The sequence below is a fragment of the Stigmatopora argus genome, chromosome 18, assembly GCF_051989625.1.
Source record: "Stigmatopora argus isolate UIUO_Sarg chromosome 18, RoL_Sarg_1.0, whole genome shotgun sequence".
Classification (NCBI taxonomy): Eukaryota; Metazoa; Chordata; class Actinopteri; order Syngnathiformes; family Syngnathidae; genus Stigmatopora; species Stigmatopora argus.
Genome location: NC_135404.1, coordinates 4,711,283 through 4,732,756, shown reverse-complemented (window position 1 = coordinate 4,732,756; position 21,474 = coordinate 4,711,283). Strand labels below are relative to the sequence as shown.

General features: G+C 43.4%; 2 protein-coding genes across 3 annotated transcripts in view; both read left to right on the top strand.

Moving 5' to 3' along the window:
* The first annotated feature begins 13 nt into the window (after nucleotides 1–13).
* asb3 (ankyrin repeat and SOCS box containing 3) lies at nucleotides 14–6,910 on the top strand. Of its 2 annotated transcripts, XM_077625930.1 has the most exons (12): nucleotides 14–438; nucleotides 515–661; nucleotides 740–959; nucleotides 1,733–1,903; nucleotides 1,984–2,096; nucleotides 2,180–2,312; nucleotides 3,121–3,298; nucleotides 3,377–3,583; nucleotides 4,145–4,252; nucleotides 4,325–4,510; nucleotides 6,242–6,375; nucleotides 6,468–6,910. In XM_077625930.1, the coding sequence occupies exons 3-12, from the start codon at nucleotides 752–754 to the stop codon at nucleotides 6,632–6,634; spliced, it is 1,605 nt and encodes a 534-aa protein (XP_077482056.1). In that variant the 5' UTR covers nucleotides 14–438; nucleotides 515–661; nucleotides 740–751; the 3' UTR covers nucleotides 6,635–6,910. The 2 variants fall into 2 exon arrangements, with proteins under 2 accessions (XP_077482056.1, XP_077482055.1); XM_077625929.1 differs by having other exon boundaries at nucleotides 14–661.
* A 394-nt stretch (nucleotides 6,911–7,304) lies between these two features.
* The window catches only part of abca5 (ATP-binding cassette, sub-family A (ABC1), member 5), a 34,084-nt gene continuing 19,914 nt past the window's right edge, over nucleotides 7,305–21,474 (top strand). The window contains exons 1-15 of the mRNA XM_077625925.1: nucleotides 7,305–7,489; nucleotides 8,548–8,702; nucleotides 10,922–11,111; nucleotides 11,846–12,019; nucleotides 12,092–12,189; nucleotides 13,854–14,080; nucleotides 15,488–15,629; nucleotides 15,709–15,897; nucleotides 16,964–17,111; nucleotides 17,199–17,376; nucleotides 17,447–17,786; nucleotides 17,867–17,986; nucleotides 19,510–19,648; nucleotides 19,717–19,807; nucleotides 19,870–20,009. Of these exons, the coding sequence (XP_077482051.1) occupies nucleotides 8,583–8,702; nucleotides 10,922–11,111; nucleotides 11,846–12,019; nucleotides 12,092–12,189; nucleotides 13,854–14,080; nucleotides 15,488–15,629; nucleotides 15,709–15,897; nucleotides 16,964–17,111; nucleotides 17,199–17,376; nucleotides 17,447–17,786; nucleotides 17,867–17,986; nucleotides 19,510–19,648; nucleotides 19,717–19,807; nucleotides 19,870–20,009 (2,296 nt within the window). The 5' untranslated portion in view covers nucleotides 7,305–7,489; nucleotides 8,548–8,582. The remainder of the gene's footprint in view (nucleotides 7,490–8,547; nucleotides 8,703–10,921; nucleotides 11,112–11,845; nucleotides 12,020–12,091; nucleotides 12,190–13,853; nucleotides 14,081–15,487; nucleotides 15,630–15,708; nucleotides 15,898–16,963; nucleotides 17,112–17,198; nucleotides 17,377–17,446; nucleotides 17,787–17,866; nucleotides 17,987–19,509; nucleotides 19,649–19,716; nucleotides 19,808–19,869; nucleotides 20,010–21,474) is intronic.

Here is a 21,474-nt window from a genome sequence, read left to right as displayed (position 1 = left end):
TTTGTTTACAATGCGTGCGACACTGTTGTGTGTCATTTGTTATGATTCTTTGAATCTTTGCTCTTTGTTTTCAACGATTTTGGCCCTGTCAATGGGGATAGAGAAATAGAGTCTTTTCGAAACAATGAACCACAATTGAGAAAGTTGCCTTGAAATGAATCACGGCCTCGAATCATTTAACATTGCTCGATAAACTTAGACGTGTTTCTGTTTTTAATCAAGTCCTCAAAGCCTTATTCCATACTGTCATGTAATGAGCAGTCAATGAAGTGAAAACTTTTTTGGGGTGTCACCCTAACTTCTGGTTCATGTGCTGTAAAAAAACGACTTAAATCTCGTAATGTTGCATTTTTTCTTGTAATACTATTACGATTTCATAAACTTCCGCGCCGCTTGAATGACGTCATAAAACAGCGACTCGGTCAGTTCGTTTATTATGTACGCATCGTCGTATTCGTTTAGTTTGTTGTGATTTATAGAAGCGTCAATGCTCTTCTTTTTGCATTTATTTCAGCGTTGATAGTGGCTACTGCCCCACCGGGCATCAAAGCGACAAAAAGGAATAGAAAAAGATACACAAATGACTCCAAATCAGGGCTACCTGCGTTGAGTTCCAACACTAACAACTTTCAGGAATAGCTTCACTTTAACTCCTCTTAAGGTACGTGGAATACAGTTTCTCCCACTTAACTTTTTTCTTTACTCGGGTTTTAATTTAATACACGTGGGACTGTGCTAGCGTCTGCTGGGGATGGACTTCACCGAGTGCTACGAAGACTCTGTGTCCACGGTGGCTGCCGCGGCTCGCCAGGGGCTAAGGAGGCGTCTGAGGCGGCTCATCCGCCTCGGTCGCAGCGTGAGCCTTGCGGACAACCGTGGCTGGACGGCTACCCACGAGGCGGCCGCCGCCGGCAGGGTGGGCTGCCTCAAGGATATCCTGTCCGCGGCCGCTAAGACGGGTAAAGACAACCGCCTTGCCCCCTAAAATGTGCTGTGAAAATAACCAACCCGTCTGACATCCACTTGTTTAATGCTAACAAGCAAGGCAAAACAACATTGACCTCCCAAGGGCGAGATAGTTACATATATTGGAACGCCGGTCCCACTTGCTTGTTTAGAACCAAAAGACAATTGTTGCCCTATTAAAAATAATCCCTTTTGAAAAATGGGTGTTTAACAAATAAAAGATTGAGTTTACACACTTAGAGAAGGTAATGTGAAGAAATTTGCCTCATCTATTAGTATCAGACAGCCGTTTCTGGCCACCATAAAATATTTCAACTCTCTGCGTTGCACGGTTTGGCCAAACGTATCGAGAGAATCTTAACATACACACTCACACACCCATAAATCACGCTTTATGAGGATTATAGATAAACATTTAGCCTTAAACTTTTTCTCAAGTGTACTGATTGTATTTTATTCAGTCATTCGTTTTCCATACCGCTTATCCTCAAGGGTCGCGGGGGTGCTGGAGCCTATGCCAGCCAACGACAGGCACCAGGTGGGAGACACCATGAATTGGTGGCCAGCCAATCGCAGGGTACAAGGACAATCGTTCACGAACATAGAGAGTTCAACAAGCCCCATTGTTTTGGCCATCCTTGGTTGTTGTATGTCTATAAAAAAAATATTATTTAAATAATCGTTGGTGAGAATAAGACTACAAAAACAGTCCATTCAGAGCACTCGTAGAATCATGGACGTGTACTGTTGTTCCCAACATGTGTAGCCAGCTCGCCAGGGCGCTTCCAAGCGTTAGTCAACTCCACCAATCACGAGGGTGAGTCGGCCTGCTACTTGGCAGCCAAACACGGCCACCTGCACGCTGTCCGTCTGCTCCTCAAAGCCAGAGCCAACATCGACAAACAGACAAACGACCTCTCGTGTCCGCTCTACGCAGGTAAAATGCACGCATTTTGTGTCAGTTATCGATGTTTGTCTGAGACGCTAATTAACAATCACGCACTTGCGCTCTGGCAGCGGTCGATGACGGCCACGAGGATGTGGTGCGGTTCCTGGTGGACAAGGGTGCCAGCGTGAACAGGCCGCACACCGCTTCCCGCTGGACATGCCTCCATCAAGCTGTCTATAGGGTGATTCGCTCACTCATGGGTTGGATTGAAAAATTAAATATGTTTTAAAAATACTAAACAACAAATATTTTTGCTTCTCGTAGGGTCACGTAGACATCGTGCGTATTTTGATGGGATCGGCTGACTTGGAGGCGGGTGACGACTATCAGATCACGCCGCTCTCTTTGGCGGCGCAGTACGGACGCAATGAATGTCTTGATGTCCTCGTCAAAGCTGGTGAGATGAACAATGTCAGAAGGAGCACTTTTGGTTTTTGTTTTCCCTCCAAACTTGATAGCATAGCTCAGGCTAATGTTAGTTTACAGCAATGCTTTTCAATCTGTTAGTCAAAGTCAAATTGTCTACAACACCGTTATCAAAGTGGTGGCCCGGGGCCCAAATCTGGCCCGCCGCATCATTTTGTGCGGCCCGAGAAAGTAAATCATGAGCGCTGACTTTCTGTTTTAGGATAAAATTCAAATTATTATATTTCCTGATTTCTCCCTTTTTAAATCAATAATTGCAATTTTTAATCATTTTTTTCCTTTGTGTTTTAGTTCAAAAATCATTTTGTAAAATCTAAAAATAAATCTATAAAATATTTTCTGTTTTCCACTTTAATATTGAACATAATTTAAAAAAAATGTTTCCTTTTGAAATAAAAAACAAATGATTAAAATACGTTTTCCCTAACTAAGAAAAAAAAGCTCATAAAAACATTGTTTTAGGTAAATAAAAAAACAACCCGATTTTACACCCTTGGTCTATTTCTATTATTATTCCTTTTGTTTTAACTTGAAAAAAAAATGGAGATGAAAAAAATTCCCCTCTTTATCTTTAAAAGGTTTCAAGTTTAATTATTGAGTTGAAGAAAAAAAGGGAAAAAAATGGGAAAAATGGTGAATCCACCCCATAGAAATGTTTAGGTATTTTTTTTATTATTCAGATCATTTGCCATTAAATAACAAGTAATTCAGTCCAGTCCAGAGCAGTACAAAAGGTAAAGATAAAGGATTTATTTTACAGTTTCCATTTTGCTGCTTAGGTGCCAACGTGAACGCCCAGGCCTGCGACCTGGCTTCGCCGCTCTTTCTAGCTTCCCAGGAGGGTCACCTGGCCTGCGTGGAGTCCCTGTTGGAACACGGCGCAAACCCCAACCTGATATGCAGCGAGGACTGGCCCCATCTTCCCATCCACGCTGCGGCACAGTTTGGCCACTTTGAGTAGGCTGTCGCACGTCCCATTACGCATTGGCGTGCCACATCTAAAATTTGCTTTTGAATTTTGCTCGCGGCGGTCAGCATCCTCAAGCGACTGGTCGCCGTGACCGAGCGCATGTGCGACCGCGGCGAAGGCAACGTGAGCCCGCTCTACCAGGCCGTCCACGGCCACCAAGTGCACTGCGTTGAGCTCCTCCTTGCTGAGGGCTTCAGCCCCGACGCGCAGGACTGCAGCAAAATTTTTGGCCTGCAATCTCCACTCTACTTCGCCTTGAAGCACAGCTCCAGGTAGCCTTGCGTCCCATCCCCTCCCTATACATTTCAACTAGGACTGCCATCATCATTTTTGCAATTAGCTGACTCCAATTTGCATATAAATCGGGTTTTAGAAATCAGGAATATTTGATGGGGTGGCCCGGTGGCGCTAGTGGTTAGCGCGTCGGCCTCACAGCTCTGGGGTCCTGGGTTCAAATCCTGGTCACGTCCACCTGTGTGCATGTTCTCCCCGGGCCTGCGTGGGTTTCCTCCGGGTACTCCGGTTTCCTCTCACATTCCAAAAACATGCATGGTAGGCTGATTGGACACGCTAAATTGCCCCTAGGTATGGGTGTGTGTGCATGGTTGTCCGTTTCCTCGTGCCCTGAGATCGGGTGGCCAGGGTGTCCTGGAGATTACTGTACAGTCAGTCGCAGCCAATAAGTTAAGACCTTTTAAAAGGAGTACTTGAAAGAGGAATTCAATGCCAATTCCGGGGTCAATTACATGACAAATCTTGCAACAACAACAACAACAAAATCAGGAATACTAAAAACGTCAGGTATCGAAGACTTGTGACTTGTTTTTTTACAGCTCGGAGCCGGCGGGGATGCTGCTGGCGGCGGGAGCGACTCTGACCAAGGAAGAGTGGAGAGTGGTTCTGACAAGACCCAGCCTACTCCAGCTGGTTCTGGAACACAGGTGAGCAAGTTTAAAGCGCTGTCGGGTCAAAGAGACCCTGTTAAAGAAAATAACCTGCTCGCCCGGCGGCAGGTGGCTGTACCCTCCGCGTTTTCCAAGCGACGACCCCTTAACCGACGGGAGAAAGACGGCGTTGAGGCTGAATGAGTTCCACGACATGTACGTGATGTGTTTGGAGCTACCGGTGTTTGCCGGAAACTGGCTGCCACCTCTCCTCAGGGCTGGACTCGAGACTCATCTCATGCTGCACGACAACATGTAAGTAGCTTGCACCTCACTATTATTTTATAGGATTTAATAAAGAACTGGATCCAATTTTTTGTCAAAATGTGGACATTATTTCAAGGAATGTGCATAAAAACACATTTAGAAATGAATCAATGAATGATTCATTGATGATTGGTCAAAAAGGATGGAAGTGAGTCAGCTAATGTGTTTTTATATAACAAATTGCAGAAATAATCGGGTCTATTTCTTATTTTTGAAAGCTGATACCCTGTTAAATTGCTACTCAGGTTTCTTGTGAACCTTAACTTTGAAATCGTTCTCTTCCATTGTTTGTGAACTGATCATCTTGAAACTTTTTCGCTATGTATTGGAAGCCAATTTCTATCGAGCCGGATTGTTTTTTATTATCAGAACTGGATCATTAATTGTGGAATTATATTTAGTAGTTAGCCAGGCTCCTTTAGGCTAGGAATTTGTCTGTAGAAGGACAGAATTATTATTGCCCGCAGTTTACTCAGGGGTTGGCAACCCAAAATGTTGAAAGAGCCATATTGGACAAAAAAAACAAATGTCTGGAGCAGCAGAAAAAAAACGTATATAATTCTCATAATAAAGCTGTATGTATTAGCTATATTAGCCTACTATCAAAATGACTAAATTGGCTACAATGCATTCATTCATTCTGTAGAGAACGACGAACCATGTGACTGCTCTGTTGTACGACAAACTAGTAGAGGATAGCCTTCACTTGGACTATACAGTGGTACCTCGACATACGCGTGCCCCGACGTACGAGCAATTTGAGATACGAGTAAAATTTTGAGCAAATATCTATCTTGAGATATGAGACAACTTTTGATATACGAGCAGACCATGGACGCGGGAGGCTGCTCATAAGAACATCATGGGCACTGTCTTTCTGGTCCCAACTCCCTCGTGTAATGTCTTTCTGGTCGCAACTCCCTCGTGTACTGTCTCTACGAGCACTGGGCGGAGTATTGCATTTTTTTCAGTGTTTTTTTTCCCGTTAGTCAGTGCGAATGGCGTATATACTATTACTTGTTGGCAAGTGGTCGTGCGTTATCCTATTGTGAGGACATTTGTGTGCATCATTGTGGGAATATTTTCGCAAACACCCCTCAATAGGTTGCATCTGAAAGTCAGGGTGGAGACAGGGCAAATAGAGCCAACCCCGGGAGAAGAAAGGTATCAAAAAATTTAAAACAAAATTAGAATTAAGTTTAGTGTAAGATTAGATTAAACTTATTTTTGAGTGTCTGCATCGTAATACAGGTTCATTTAATGTTGTTTATGTTCTGTTACGAGCGCGTTGCCATGCAAAAAGTCCCCCCTCCTCTGCCCTCCACAAAATCTGTCTAATTTTAGTACTATTAAACACATTTTAGTACAATTAAACCACTACTTATTTGTTACTTTGTCAATAGATGGCGAATTAGAACAAATAAAAATGTTTTTCCAATCCAATATCCTGTTTTGGGTGTTTTTTCAGAGGGTTGGAACAAATTAATTTGTTTTGAGTTCATTTCTATGGGAAACGTTCGTTTGAGTTACGAGAAACTCGACATACGAGCTCAGTCCCGGAATGCATTAAGCTCGTATCTCGAGGTACCACCGTATTGTGCTATTTTGCTTGTTTAACTCTGACTGCCATTTACAGCATTAAACGTCCAATCAGTTTTAAGCATAACCTCAGTTGAAATGGGTTGGACATGTATTGCCATTTATCGTTTTTTTCCCCAGATTAAAAAATGTTGACAGCAGCGTCGTCAACTTCCTGCTCCAGTTTGTCAACTGGTCAACCATTTTGTCTTCCTCCAAAGCCATTTTGTCCCAAAGACAAGCAGGGGAGACTTGGCAACCGCTCCCGCAATTTGGTAGACATTTGTTTTTATTATTTGTGTTGAAATGATGATTTTTTTTCCATTGCCACAGTGTAGTTTGGTTTTGAACAGTATCTTCTTTATAGATTTCATCCCAGACCTCTCGCACCTCTGCCGGCTGCAGCTCAGGGCGATGACGAGACCGGACTTGGTTTTGAGTTCGTATGTCGTGCAAAGGCTCCCTGTACCCCCGGGGCTCCACAGCTTCCTACAGTTTAAAGATATCCAGGAGGATCACACATTGACTTTTTAAAGGCATTCCTTTGCAAGTGTGGACCTTTCAGTTTGTTTCCCCATTGGCTGCTGTTGACAGCAAAGAGGTCGAATCGGTTGCTTTTCCATGTCAAATCGATTGGACGATGGCACTGAAACATGATGCTTCACGGGATTTAATACATTCACAGTTATGTTTTTGTGAAATATGTTACTTGGGTTACTATTTTTTTCATGTTTGTGAAGCAAAAACATTTTTGTAGGACATGTATATTTCAATTACTCAGACTAAAAAATAAAAATACATTTGCTCTAACCGCATGTGTCGATTCCACTGTTATTTGTTGTAAAAATGTCTTTTTCAAATGTAAATGTGGTTATTTTGCATTCAATCACGCAACAACAACAAAAAACTCTGTCATTTCACAAAATGTGATTTAAAAAAAAATACTGCGGCGTATTTTCATGAAATTAAATAGTTTTGTATCTCGTACAATGACAGTTCTGGTTTCACTTTTAAGACGATTGGCGAAAGGAGTTGTCAATTGTAAATCGACGAGCTACGATTGGTCGCCGTCACGGAAAAAGAAACGTAAATTTGCATAAACGTGGACAACCTTTTGAGATAGGAAAGCATTTTTTTAAACAATTGAAAGTACTCTACTTTATTGTTACGTAAAATTCGTGCTTTCTTGTGTGATTTACGTGATGTTTTTCACGTTTAAGAGTGTTTTCAAACGATTGATGCAAGCGTTCACACAACGATGAGCTCTCATTGGTGGAGATCACATTTTGTTAGGGGGAAAACAGGAAGTGAGAGTCAACGATATGTGGACGAGACATAACAAAAAGAGACCCTACCTCGCCTGAATGTCTTCATCATTAATTTAAAAACGTGAGTGAGTCTTATTCTCCAGTGTTCTAATGGTGTTTAACGCACACTTCTTTTTTGCTGGGTGTTTTCACGTGCGTCTTTTTGTTATTCCAAGGCTAGCTGTTTGCCATTGTGTTTGTGGGTGTGCATGGATGCTTGTAACTTGTCAGTGTGTTGTGTGTGCAAGCTTTTCTGTGTGCTGTCTGCGTTGATGTGTGTTGTGTGTGCTGTGTGTGCGCAAGCTTTTCTGTATGCTGTCTGCGTTGATGTGTGTTGTGTGTGAACGACTGTCCTGTGTGTGTGTGTGTGTGTGTGTGTGTGTGTGTGTGAGAACGACTGTCCTGTGTGTGTGTGTGAACGACTGTCCTGTGTGTTTGTGTGTGTGTGTGTGTGTGTGAACGACTGTCCTGTGTGTTTGTGTGAACGACTGTCCTGTGTTTGTGTGTGTGTGTGTGTGTGTGAACGACTGTCCTGTGTTTGTGTGTGTGTGTGTGTGTGTGAACGACTGTCCTGTGTGTGTGTGTGTGTGTGTGTGAGTGAACGACTGTCCTGTGTGTGTGTGTGTGTGTGTGAACGACTGTCCTGTGTGTGTGTGTGTGTGAACGACTGTCCTGTGTGTGTGAACGACTGTCCTGTGTGTGTGTGTGTGAACGACTGTCCTGTGTGTTTGTGTGTGTGTGTGTGTGAACGACTGTCCTGTGTTTGTGTGTGTGTGAGCGACTGTCCTGTGTGTGTGTGTGTGTGTGAACGACTGTCCTGCGTGTGTGTGTGTGAGAACGACTATCCAGTGTGTGTATGGATGTGTGTGAACGACGGTCCTGTGTGTGTGTGTGTGTGTCTTTGTTGTGCGTTTACGTGTTCTCCTTATATACCTCTTTAGCTTATTCACCACCATTGACAGTGATAGACATCAAATCCTTTTCAACTGGGATGGCCGGTATTGAATGATCATGTATTACTACCATTGGCGGCTATAGACGTCCAATTTAAAATCCCCCACTCAAAATGGATTGGACATCCGTGGCCAGCAATGAGTTCAAGTGTGCATACCTTTGTCTCCTCATGTGTCTGTTTTCCAGCGGAGGCCAGCAGCGGTCCGACGAGCTCCGCTATCATGCACGCGGACGCCAAACCTGCCAGGACTGGTAGTGATGCTGCTGTGTGGCAGCAAACCCGAGTTCTGCTCCACAAAAACCTACTCATCAAGTGGAGGACCAAACAGCAGAGCTTGCAGGTATCGAAATTGTAATCTTTTTGATCATATACATTCTAGCAGAAAAAAATCCTGTTTAACAAGGAAAATCAAATTGCCATGAGCCGCCGTTTTTGAATTCCGGAAATGTTTTGCCAATTAAACGTGAGTATTTCAGGTAGTCCATCATCACTTTGTATAACGGGACAAAAAAAATCTATCAATTGGACCAAATAAAGTTCCTTCATATTTCGAACTGCTTATCCTCACAAGGATCGGAAGGGGGGGGGGGGTGCTGGAGCCCATCCCAGCCAAGTATCGGCATCAGGTGGGGGACACCCTGAATTGGTGGCCTACCGATTGCAGGGCACAAGGAGATGGACAACCATACATGCTCACATTCATATCTAGGGGGCCTACCATACATGTTTTTGGAATGTGGAAGTAATTCGGAGTACCCGGAGTAAACCCACGCAAGCCTGCGGAGAACATGCAAACTCCACACTGTGAGGACCGGCGTGGGATCTAACCCTCGACCCCATAGCTGTGAGGCCGACGCGCTAACCACTTCACCAAGTAAAAATGGTCTCAAAATAAGCCTTTATATCTAAAATGATATACCGTATTTTCAGGCCTATAAGGCGCGCATAAAAGTAAAAAAAAGTAAAAAAAAATCTCCAAAATAGACAGGGCGCCTTATAAAGCAGAGCGCCCTTTGTGAGCGCCAAGCGGCGCCGAGCGGCGCCGAGGGGCGCCGAGCGGCGGCCGACGAGCGACGCCGACGAGGAGGACCGTCGTGGTGCTTTCGTTTTATGAAACGGCATCATCTGGCGATCAGAGTGAGGACAACCGTGGCGCAGCAACTCCCGGCGGACTACATTGACAAGCTAGCCGCTTTCCGCACCTACTGCGCCAAGCTGATTGCCCACAAACTTATACAGCCAAACCACATTACCAACATGGACGAGGTGCCGCTGACTTTTGACATCCCGATGAACCACACTGTCGAGAGAAAGGGGACCAGCACGGTGGCGATACGAACAACGGGGCACGAGAAGTCGGCTTTTACTGTCGTTCTCGCTTGCCATGCTAATGGGCAGAAGCTACCACCAATGGTGATCTTCAAGCGAAAGACTCTGCCTAAAGAAAAGTTTCCAGCCGGCGTCATCGTGAAGGTGAATCCAAAAGGCTGGATGGATGAGGAGAAAATGCGAGAATGGTTACGTGACATTTATGTCAAGCGACCAGATGGATTTTTTCACAGCTCGCCGTCTGTTTTGATTTGCGACTCCATGCGTGCTCATCTCACGGCAACAGTTAAACACCAGATCATGAAAATGAACTCAGAGCTTGCTGTCATTCCCGGAGGCTTGACCAAAGAATTACAGCCGCTGGACATCGGCATCAACCGGGCTTTCAAATCAAAGTTACGAGCGGCGTGGCAGCAGTGGATGATAGCTGGCGAACACAGCTTCACGAAAAGTGGCAGGCAGCGCCGGGCTTCTTACGCTACGATTTGTCAATGGATGGTTGCCGCCTGGGCGAACGTGTCTGCTTGCACGGTTGTTCGAGCTTTTGCCAAAGCCGGCATAATTTCTAAGGAGCCACATGGAAATTACGGTGACTCTGAAAATGAAGAGAGGGGGAGGCTCGTTCGGGCAATTGCTTAATTCTGACACAGAAGATGAGGAGTTTGAGGGATTTGAAGGTGATGATGACTGAGTAAATTGTAAAATGTCCAAATAAAGCACTACCGAACTCATTTTGCTTCCGTTGCCTTTTTAAAGCGTGTTTTTAGCGTGTGGTTGTAGCGCCCAAGAACTATATTTCCCAGCAGTCACTGCGCACTGAAACCCGGAAATAAGCTGCTTCTGGTAGCCAGCGCTATTGCGTTTCGATCTTAATCCATATGAAATATATAATATATATGCGTCTAATGAAATGGTGCGTGCTTTTTGTGTCTAAAATACAGAAATAGCACTCGTTACTGACACTGCGGCGTAAGAAACGATGCGCCAAATAGGCGTGAAAATACGGTACTTATTAAGGGATTTTATTATATTTGATCATTAGTTTGTGTTTTTTTAAACCAGAAACCAGACAAAATACTTTTTCGATTTTTCAACGTAAAAAGGAAATATGTATGTTATGACTCATAATGTAAGACTTAAAAAAAGAAAAAAAATGAAAATGACATTTCGGGCTTTTATTTTAAAAGTCTGTGTTCACCAAAAGCCCCTTTGTCTTATTTTCATTTTCAGGAATTGATTTTGCCACTGCTTCTGCTGGCTCTGTTGGTCCTCATCAGCACTCACAATCCACACATGTCCTACGCCGGCGAGGCCACGGTCGAGTGTGATAAGGACGAAGTGGCGGTCTTCAGGGGTCTCGGCTACGCGCCCGCCACCAATGTCACCAACCGCATAATGGAAGAAGTCGCCCAGGAGATGCGTAAGCCACAGCTTGCCACGTGCATGCATTTGTTTTGGTACTCGGACATTTCGTCGAAAGACGTTTGGTCCTCGGATATTTGGTCCCCGGACTTTTGGTCCCCGGACGTTTGGTCCCCGGACGTTTGGTCGACCGGACGTTTGGTCGACCGGACGTTTGGTCGACCGGACGTTTGGTCGACCGGACGTTTGGTCGACCGGACGTTTGGTCGACCGGACGTTTGGTCGACCGGACGTTTGGTCGACCGGACGTTTGGTCGACCGGACGTTTGGTCGACCGGACGTTTGGTCGACCGGACGTTTGGTCGACCGGACGTTTGGTCGACCGGACGTTTGGTCGACCGGACGTTTGGTCGACCGGACGTTTGGTCGACCGGACGTTTGGTCGACCGGACGTTTGGTAGAACGGACGTTTGGTAGAACGGACGTTTGGTCGCCGGGTTGTTACTGTTGAAACCAGCTCTCAAAATTATAATCATGAGAGAGAAAGAGAGTGAGTGAGTTTAATATCTAAATATCTAATATCAAAATATCAACAGTAAACTCTCTGTCATAATTTGACAGCGAGCGAACCCGGCGACCAAACGTCCGTTCTACCAAACGTCTGTTCTACCAAACGTCCGTTCTACTAAACGTCCGTTCTACCAAACGTCCAGTCGACCAAACGTCCGGGGACCAAACGTCCTGTCACGATTTGTTTTGACTGACTCATGTTCCCATTTGTGCTTTTGACAGACCTCCGTGACGGTTTGGAGGTGTTCGGCAGCGAAGAGGAGCTGGAGAATGCCAGCCTCTACCAGCCGTCCAGCTTCGTGGGCGTGGTGTTCAACGATGCTTCAGCCACCTCGTACAGCCTGCGCTTCCCTTATGATCGGTTGCCGCATCCGAGTGATTTCACAGAATCCAGCGGTATAGGTCTCGGCGCGCAAATAGCAAGATTGTCGTTTGGCGTTTACCTGGGCTTGGATTTTCCTTTCACAGTTACCTGCCCAGGTGGCTTTGCCAACTGCCGAGCTGCCAATTACTGGTACTCGGGATTCGTCCGCCTCCAGTTGCTGATCGACGCCGCCATTGTCCAGGTGCGCTATGATAGAGGCAATTCATGTATCGTTTTTTTGTGTTATTTTTGTTTAAAAAAAAATATATATATATTGCTGTTGATTTTTGCCATTGTCCAGGTGTGCTATGTTAAAGGCAATAGATTTTTTTAGGTGGGCTAGCAGTGAATGTTCATTTATCGTTTTTTTGTTTTGTTTTTTTAAACAAAACAAAACAAAAAAAGAAAATATTTGCTGTTGATTTTTGCCATTGTCCAGGTGTGCTATGTTAAAGGCAATAGATTTTTTTTTAGGGGGCTAGCAGTGAATGTTCATTTATCGTTTTTTTTGTTTTTTAAACAAAACAAAACAAAAAGAGAAAGTATTTGCTGTTGATTTTCACCATTGTCCAGGTGTGCTATGTATGTTAGGGGCAATAGATTTTAATTTTAGTTGGGCTAGCAGTGAATGTTCATTTATCGTATTTTGTTGTTGTTGTTTTTTGTTTTTTTAACAAAAAAAAGAAAATATTTGCTGTTGATTTTCTTTGTTAAAACAAAGAAAAAGTGAATATGTAGTTTTTAATAATACAATGAATCGGAATATTGAATTCTTTTTATATAAAGATGGAAAGAATATTTTCAGTTTTTTAATATTTTGCTGTTTTTATATTTTTATTGCGGCCTGGTGAAGCGAGTGATTAGCGCATCGGCCTCACAGCTCTTGGGTCCTGGGTTCAAATCCAAGTCGGTCCACCTGTGTGGAGTTTGAATGTTCTCCCTGGGCCTGCGTGGGCTTCCTCTGGGTACTGCAGTTTCCTCCCACATTCCAAAAACATGCATGGTAGGCTGATTGGGCACTCTAAATTGCCCCTTGGTATGAGTCTGAGCGTGAATGGTTGTCCGTCCCCTCGTGCCCTGCGATTGGCTGGCCACCGATTCAGGGTGTCCCCCGCCTCTGGTCTGAAGTCAGCTGGGATAGGCTCCAGCACCCCCCGGAACCCTAATGAGGATAAAGCGCTTGAGAAAATGAGATGAGATGAATTTTTTTTAAACAAAGAGTATAGTTTCTTTCTATTCCAGGTTGGTCCTCACTGTGGAGTTTACACATCTGACCCAGGGTTGTGTGGGTTTTCTCTAGGTATTCCGGTTTCCTCCCACATCCCAAAAACATGCAGGCTAGGCTGATTGAAAATTTCACTTAGGTATGGGTGTGAGCGTGAATGGTTCTCGGTCTTGTGCCCTGTGATCTGTTGGTCACTAATAGAGGGTGTCCCCCCAGTCAACTGGGATAGGCTCCAGCAACCCCCGCGAACCCTGAGGATTAGTGGTCTGGAAAATAAATGAGTGAATAAAATCTATAAAATCTCTATTTTAGAGAAAAATATTTAAATAATACAATTATATAGATATATAATTCAAAAGAAATAATACAGCATGATAAGCTCCATATTTTATTTTAGGGAAAAAGATATTTACTTTGTTTCCCCTTTTTTAAATTGGAATATAATTATAAATGTATAAAAAATGAACAATTACAAAATGATATTTAAAAAAAAAAGAATAAATCAGAATAGTTTTTCTAAGTCTTGCAGTCTTGCAAAGTTTTGACACCACTGGTTAACCGGACAGTTTTTAGGTTAATAGGGTTTCCGTGAGTAACATATTTTGAAACTGAAACTGCACGGACTCTGCATTTGTGTGCAGATGAAGACCAAGCGTGCTGTTTGGAGTGAGCTTGATGTCACAGTGGTGATGATGGGGCGACCTGCCTCAGTGGAGGTGGAGAAGTTCCCTCACGCGCTCATTTCCATCTACCTGGTGCTGGCCTTCACACCTTTTGTCACCTTCCTCATTGTCAACGTGGCGGCCGAAAAGGAACGGCGGATAAAAGACACCATGACCATGATGGGTCTCTACAACTCGGCCTTCTGGTAAGAAGTGATCATAAACCGTACAAACTCAACCCACCACCCGGCACATAATTACTCACATAGGGCGCACCTAAGTCTATAATTTTCCCCAAAGTGGACATGGTACCATCAACCTTTTGTAAGCACTAAATTCAAGATTCTGTAGATGTCGCTGTATGATGTTGACAGCTTGACGCGCTATTTTTACTGTATTTTCTCGCACATAAGCCGTATTTGTCACTAAAAATAATGATGACTGAATCCAGTGTACGGCTTATATGCGCACAGGATTTACAGCGTTGCTATACTCTTTTTCACCAGTAGATATCGGCAAATCAACATTTACTATTTGTTGGTTATTTTTGGTTTTGCAGTGAGAAAACAACCATTACTGGATGAATTACTAACTTCCTTATGATATTGACCCTAATAATGTGCTGTATTCCATACAGTATCTCTGAAATACCACGTGTCGTGATTTTTCTTAAGATTTTCCCTTCAAAGTAACACATTTGTACTCCTATTAAAACCATGAATATGGATGTGAACATTGTAAATCAGGAGGCGGCTCATATGCAAGAAATTGTAAAATGCAACGATTTTAAGGTAATTTTAAGGGTGCGGCTTATAGGCGAGAAAATACGGTACATGGTGAAAAGGTGGACGTGACTGACGCGTGTGCGCACATCATGCTTAAAGTATGAAAATATTAGCAATCGTCGATGCTGTTTTCTCTGCTACCAGTGACCGAGACGATACGGATTAAAGCCGAAATGGGTAAAACTAGATCGGTTTAACAAAAAACCATACTTTTTAAAAAATGTTTTTTCCCGTACAAAAGTTGTACACAATTTGAAATGAACCCAAAATGTATAAAATACGGGAAAAGATTGACAGGTATGCATATACAAGATGTATACGTGCGTTGAGAACAAGATGCAAAAAGCGCACGAAGAGCCAAATCATCACTTGTCAGCCATTTTATGTCAGTGTTGTTTGATAACTATAACGTTATAGAGTATTGTTTGGGTTTTATCCAATGCAGTTCACTACTCATCAGGGGCGGAGCATCTGAATAGAAACTCTGCTACGACCACCTAATACAGTGATCCCTCGATTAACGTGGTTAATGTAGTAGTAGGGTCACCCCTATTTAATTAAAAAAAATATATATATATATATATATATATATATATATATATATATATATATATAATTATTTTTTACTTCAGTTCTGAATCCTAGTAGGAAGCGTAGGACAGGGGCGTGGCTTCGGCTTGCGAGTTTCAGCTTGGATTTTCACATTTTTATGAACTTACAAAAAAAATAATTAAAAAAAGGAGCAATATTCGAGGGATTACTGTAGAGTTATAATGGGATGCTTGATGCAGTGCCCCCTCCCTACACTATTTTTTTTCTTCACTCTAGGATGTCGTGGGCCCTCCTATATGCAGTTCTAGTGACAGCCATGTCCGTCCTGATGTCCGTCATTGCCACTTCCACGTCGCTCTTCCCTCACAGCAACTTGGCTGTGGTCTTTTCCCTCATCTTCCTCTATGGGATCTCCTCGGTGAGCGGCACGTATGGCCCAAACCGCGACGTCGGTTGGCTAAGCGGTCTCCCTATTGAGATTTTCCTCCTGCTTGCAGATCTCCTTCTCCTTCATGTTGACACCATTGTTCAGTAAGCCTAAGTTGGCCAGCACGGTGGGCTCTATGTTGACCGTGGTCTTCGGATGCCTGTCGCTTTTCACCGTCCTCATGAAGGATTTCCCCCAGCCGCTGGTCGGGATCTTCTGCCTCCTCTCCCCTGCTGCTTTCTCCATTGGTGTTGCTCAGGTTAAATTTACACGCATACTCATATAGACCCTTTCAAAACATTGACATTACAAATAAATCTAACCAAAGAACCCTTTTTTCCCCTCATCATTTTTCAGCCTGTTGGTGTACCAGGGCATACTCATGCTTTAGTTACATTCAACAGGGTCAACCACAAATATATATATTTATAAATATAAAGAGAACGACTTTTTGCACGGCAACGCGCTCGTAACATAACATAAACAAATTTAAATGAACTTGGATTACGATGCAGACACACTAAAAAATAAATTTAATCTAACTTTACACTAAACTTAATTCTAATTTCGTTTTAAATTTTGATACCTTTGTTCTCCCGTGTTGGCTCTATTTGCCCCGCCTCCACCCTGACTTTCAGATGCAACCTATCAAGGGTTGTTTGCTTTTGTCTTCCCTTCAAAATATTCCCAAAATGATGCACACAAATGTCCTCACAATAGGATAACACACGACCACTTGCCAACTTGCCCGGGAAGTAGTACTCCTCTCGTATTAGCGAACAAGCTCTGCCATTCGCAATGACTAGCAGGGGAAAAACACCAAAAAAATGCTACGCTCCGGCCAGTGCTCGTAGAGAGATTACACGAGGGAGTAGTTGCGGGGAGAGAGACAGTGCCTATGATGTTCTTATGAGCAGCCTATCGCGTCTGCTATATGCCCGCATATCAAAATTTGTCTCGTATCTCAAGATAAATATTTGCTCAAAATTTCACTCATATCTCAAATTGCTCGTATGTCGAGGCACTCATTACTGTACTATGTTAGTATTAAAATAAAATAAAAACACAGGCATTGTTTTTTGTACACTACAATATTGCTCTGGATGACATAGCCACTATTTTCACTTCGATTTCTATCTTGATGCTTCACTCTCTTCTGCCTTCGTTTATTTTTTATGTTTATCCCGTGTTGTTCCCACGCCTGCTTTAGGTGTGTCCTTTTTTCAGTGGTTTATACGTACGTTAGATTACTTATTAATGGAAAATGATGTGAATGTATGAGAGATGTATGACATTATTGTTATCACTTTACTATGTGACATCAGGTGGTGTATCTAGAGGCTCAAGGTGACGGTGCTACCTTCGGGTCACTGGCTAGCGGGCCTCATCCGCTCTATGTGCCGCTACTTATGCTGCTTCTTGACATCGTTCTCTACCTGCTGCTAGCCGTCTACTTAGACATGGTTCTGCCAGGTGAGTGCTTGGTTCCGATGCAAAAATGGGTACTTTGAATGCCGCCGTATTCAAGGATGTGAAAAATCTCGGCCCCTTCTCCTGCAGGCCGGTTTGGGATGAGGAGGTCCTTGTTGTACTTCTTGAAGCCGTCCTATTGGTCCAAAGGCACAGAACGCTACATGGATTTGAGCTCGCCGTCGGATGCGGAGGCAAACGGCGCTCCCGGCAGGGGCGAGTCGGCGGAGCCCATTTCGCCTGAGTTTCGCGGCAGAGAGGCCATCCGGTGAGTTGCTTCCGGAAAGAAATTGTCGAGGCTTCGGCCCTGACCGATGTTCATCCGTGGTCGACGGCAGCATCAGCAACGTGAGCAAGGTGTTCGTCACCAAGGACGAGAGAGCAGAGTCGCTGCGAGGCCTGAGCTTGGACATTTATGAGGGCCAGATCACGGCGTTGCTGGGCCACAGCGGTGCCGGAAAGTCCACTTTGATCAATATCCTGTGCGGCATCTGCCCGGCCAGCGCCGGCAGCGCCGCCATTTACGGCCGGCCGGTAATGCCCGGCGGCTCAGAGCTGAAGCGGCTGGTTGGCGTCTGCCCGCAGTTCAACATCGTCTTCGACGTCCTCAGCGTGGAGGAACACTTGTGGATCTTCGCCGCCATCAAGGGCATTCCGCCGGCCTGTGTTGACGCCGAGGTAATGAGGCCACAACGAATCGAGCCTCGTCATCGTGTGTTTGCTCTGCTTCTAAGCTGACCCGTCTCTGTGCAACGAAGGTGTCTAAAGTGTTGATGGATCTGGACTTGGAGAAGATCAAGACGGCTCATGCCAAGAATCTAAGCGGAGGCCAGAAGAGGAAGCTAGCGGTAGCCATCGCCTTCCTGGGGGACCCCAAGGTACATAAATTCAATAGATAAGTGCATCATTCAATCATGGGTGTCAATGACGGTGCTAGTCGTCAAATACCTTTGATATTGGTTCGTTAACACCTCCCAGACCAAATGGATTGGACTTCAAGCAGAAAGCAGCCAGTCCTCCCACTATAAATTAACTGGTCCGCTATCGGTGTCAGTGGCAGGCACCCAGTTAAATAAATAATTTTTACTATTAATATTTATGTTTCAGTTTTTATTTGACATTTTATTTTTTTAGGTCATTTATTTCCATTTGCCTTAATTTATTGATTCATTAATTTCAACTTTTTAACATGTACCATATTTTCTCGCATATTAGCCGCCTCCGCGTATAAGCCATACCCTTAAAATTGCCTTAAAATCGTTGAATTTGACAATTTCTCTCATATAAGACGCCTTCTCGCTTTCTCGCGTATAAGCCACCACCTGATTCACAATTTTCACCTCCATATTCACGGTTTTATTATGGAATACAAATGTGTTAATTTGAAGGGAAAATCTTAATAAATAATCATCGCACATTCCGAAAGGGTGTTCCCTGCACGTAGACAAATTCAAAAAGGAAGTCAGGTGAGGATGTGTGTCCGTAGCAGTCTAGTTTTCACCACGTCTCTGGGTGCAATAATAGCATGAGACACACATTACGCAGGAATTAAGGCTGATATTTTATTGATCGACCCCAAGACCTTCGATCAGCCTTAACAACTATTGGGACGTGTTGACATGGTAAACACTATGAACACATGTATCGAGGCTACTCTCGTCTGGCCAATCGGGGCACGTTTAACTACGGTAAGATGGCTGTGCCTTAGTGAGCAATGGCAGGCACAAGTAAGTGAGTTTTTTCACATTTTATGCAAGATACGGTTAATTTCTTTCTTAAATTTCATTCAAAGACTTCAAAATAAAATTTGTTTAGCATTTTATGTGTTTAGCTTTTCTCTATTTTGAAATAAATGAGCGCATTGTCTTGCGTTATGGCGTTTTGTCTTTGTCACCTTGCACTTTCGTGCATGTAAAGTCTAACCTGTGCGCATATAAGCCGTACCCTTGATTCAGTCATCATTTTTTGCGACAAATACGGCGTATATGCGAGAAAATATGGTTTCTATTATTTCATTTATTTATTGATGTGGTTCAGTGTATTTCAAGATTTAAAATTGCATTGATTTTTCAATACAATTCAAATTTTCATTTGAATATTTGTTGATATATTTGGATTTTAAATGTTATTCCACTTTTGTACTCTCGGTCTTCTATACTTAAATTACAGAAGATGTCCAATTAGTTAAAAAATTGCATTGATTTTTCAATACAACTCATATTTTCATTTGAATATTTGTTGATATATTTGGATTTAAAATATTTATAAAAAGGTTACAGAATGTTTCACTGCCATTAGCGGTGATAGACAGCCAACTTGATCTAGGTAGGGCCAGTTCAAAATGGATTTTTTTTTACTAGACAACAATTTGTAAATGTTCAGGGGCCTCTTTTTTTTTTAGATCTTACTACTGGATGAGCCCACTGCCGGAATGGACCCGTCCTCACGCCACCAGGTGTGGTCCCTCCTGAAGAGTCGGCGGGCAGGCCGGGCGCTGGTCCTCAGCACGCATTACATGGACGAGGCTGACATCCTAGCCGGTGCGCAAACTCAACAATATCATGGAAAGTTCAAAGTGTGGCGGGCCTTAACGCCCTTGTCGTCTCAGATCGCAAAGCTGTCATCTCTCAGGGACGCCTTAAATGTGTCGGCTCGTCCTTGTTCCTCAAGACAAAGTGCGGCGTGGGCTATCATCTCAGGTAACCCAGCAGTTCGATTCGGTTCAGCTCAGCCATCGCGTCATACGTTCTCCACCCGACAGGATGTCGGTCAGTCCGCGCTGTGACCCCAGCCAGATTTCCGCACTGGTCCAGCGGCACGTTCCAAAAGCCCGGATGACTCGGCGGCAGGAGGCGGAGCTCACCTTCACATTACCTTTTGATAGCAGGGAAAACTTTGCAGGTATAAACAACATTTGCCACGATACTAACATTTTTAACCCAATAACTCAAAAAAGTATGTGATACTGATACAAATTTCGATACCACAAACATAAATTAAAGGTTACTTTTTATTAACTATCAGTGACATTAACGATGCTAGAATTATAGTCATGTGGCGGTCTATCATCCTTGTACTGTGAATTGTCGATGTTGTAGATGTACAATCCACTAGAAATGGAAGGGTTAATGTTAGAGTAGAAGAGATAAAAGGCATAAATAAGCCTAATTCGTCAAATCTAACTACTGTCATCCTTCTACATATTAAGCAGAGAAGAGCTTATCGGAGGTGAGTACTTAAGTACTGAGTACTACTATTTACACATATAGACACATTCTATATAAATATTAATAAATTACAGTATTTACATATGCATATTATCCTATAACATTTAATATTTAGACTCATTAATATTGTATGAACACGAAAACTGGTATGTTTGGTAGAAATAATAGTGGTAGTATTCCTACTTTGTGGTTTTTCAATTATGGCAACCATGTCTGGTCTACATTATCCGTGAAATTCGAGGGATTACTGTACAGTGGTACCTGGAGATACGAGCTTAATTTGTTCCCGGACTGAGCTGCTATGTCGATTTACTCGTAACTCAAATGAACGTTTCCCATAGGAATGAACTAAAAACAAATTAATTCGTTCAAAACATCTGAGAAAAACACCAAAAACGGGATATTGGATTGGAAAAACATTTTTGCTTGTTCTAATTCGCCATCTATTAACAAAGTAACAAATAATTAGTGGTTTAATAGTAATGAAATGTGTTTAATAGTACTAAAATTAGACGGATTTCGCGGAGGTGAGAGAGAGAGACGGAGAGAGAGGGTCCGGGGGGGGCACTTTTTGCATGGCAACGCGCTCGTCACATAACATAAACAAATTTAAATGAACTTGTATTACGATGCAGACACACTCAAAAATAAGTTTAATCCAACCTTACACTAAACTTAATTCTAATTTTGTTTTAAATTTTGATACTTTTCTTGGCTCTATTTGCCACGCATCCACCCTGACTTCCAGATCCAACCTATCGAGGGTTGTTTGCTTTTGTCCTCCCTTCAAAATATTCGGAAAATGATGCACACAAATGTCCTCACAATAGGATAACGCACCACCACTTGCCAACTTGCCCGGGAAGTAGTACTCCTCTCGTATTAGGGAACAAGCTCCACCATTCGCACTGACTATCGGGAAAAAAACACTGGAAAAAATGCAAAGCTCCGCCCAGTGCTCGTAGAGACATTACACGAGGAAGTTGCGGGGAGAGAGACAGTGCCCATGATGTTCTTATGAGCAGCCTCTCGCATCCGCTGTATGCTCGTATATCAAAATTTGTCTCGTATCTCAAGATAAATATTTGCCCGGAATTTTACTCGTATCTCAAATTGCCCCTATGCACTCGTATGTCGGG

Excerpts from the sequence above, each read along its gene's own strand:
- asb3 (XM_077625930.1), top strand. The coding sequence starts at position 752 with ATGGACTTCACCGAGTGCTACGAAGACTCTGTGTCCACGGTGGCTGCC. Across the intron at positions 2,313-3,120 it reads TGATGTCCTCGTCAAAGCTG|GTGCCAACGTGAACGCCCAG; the intron begins GTGAGATGAACA and ends TTTGCTGCTTAG. Across the intron at positions 6,376-6,467 it reads GCAACCGCTCCCGCAATTTG|ATTTCATCCCAGACCTCTCG; the intron begins GTAGACATTTGT and ends TCTTCTTTATAG.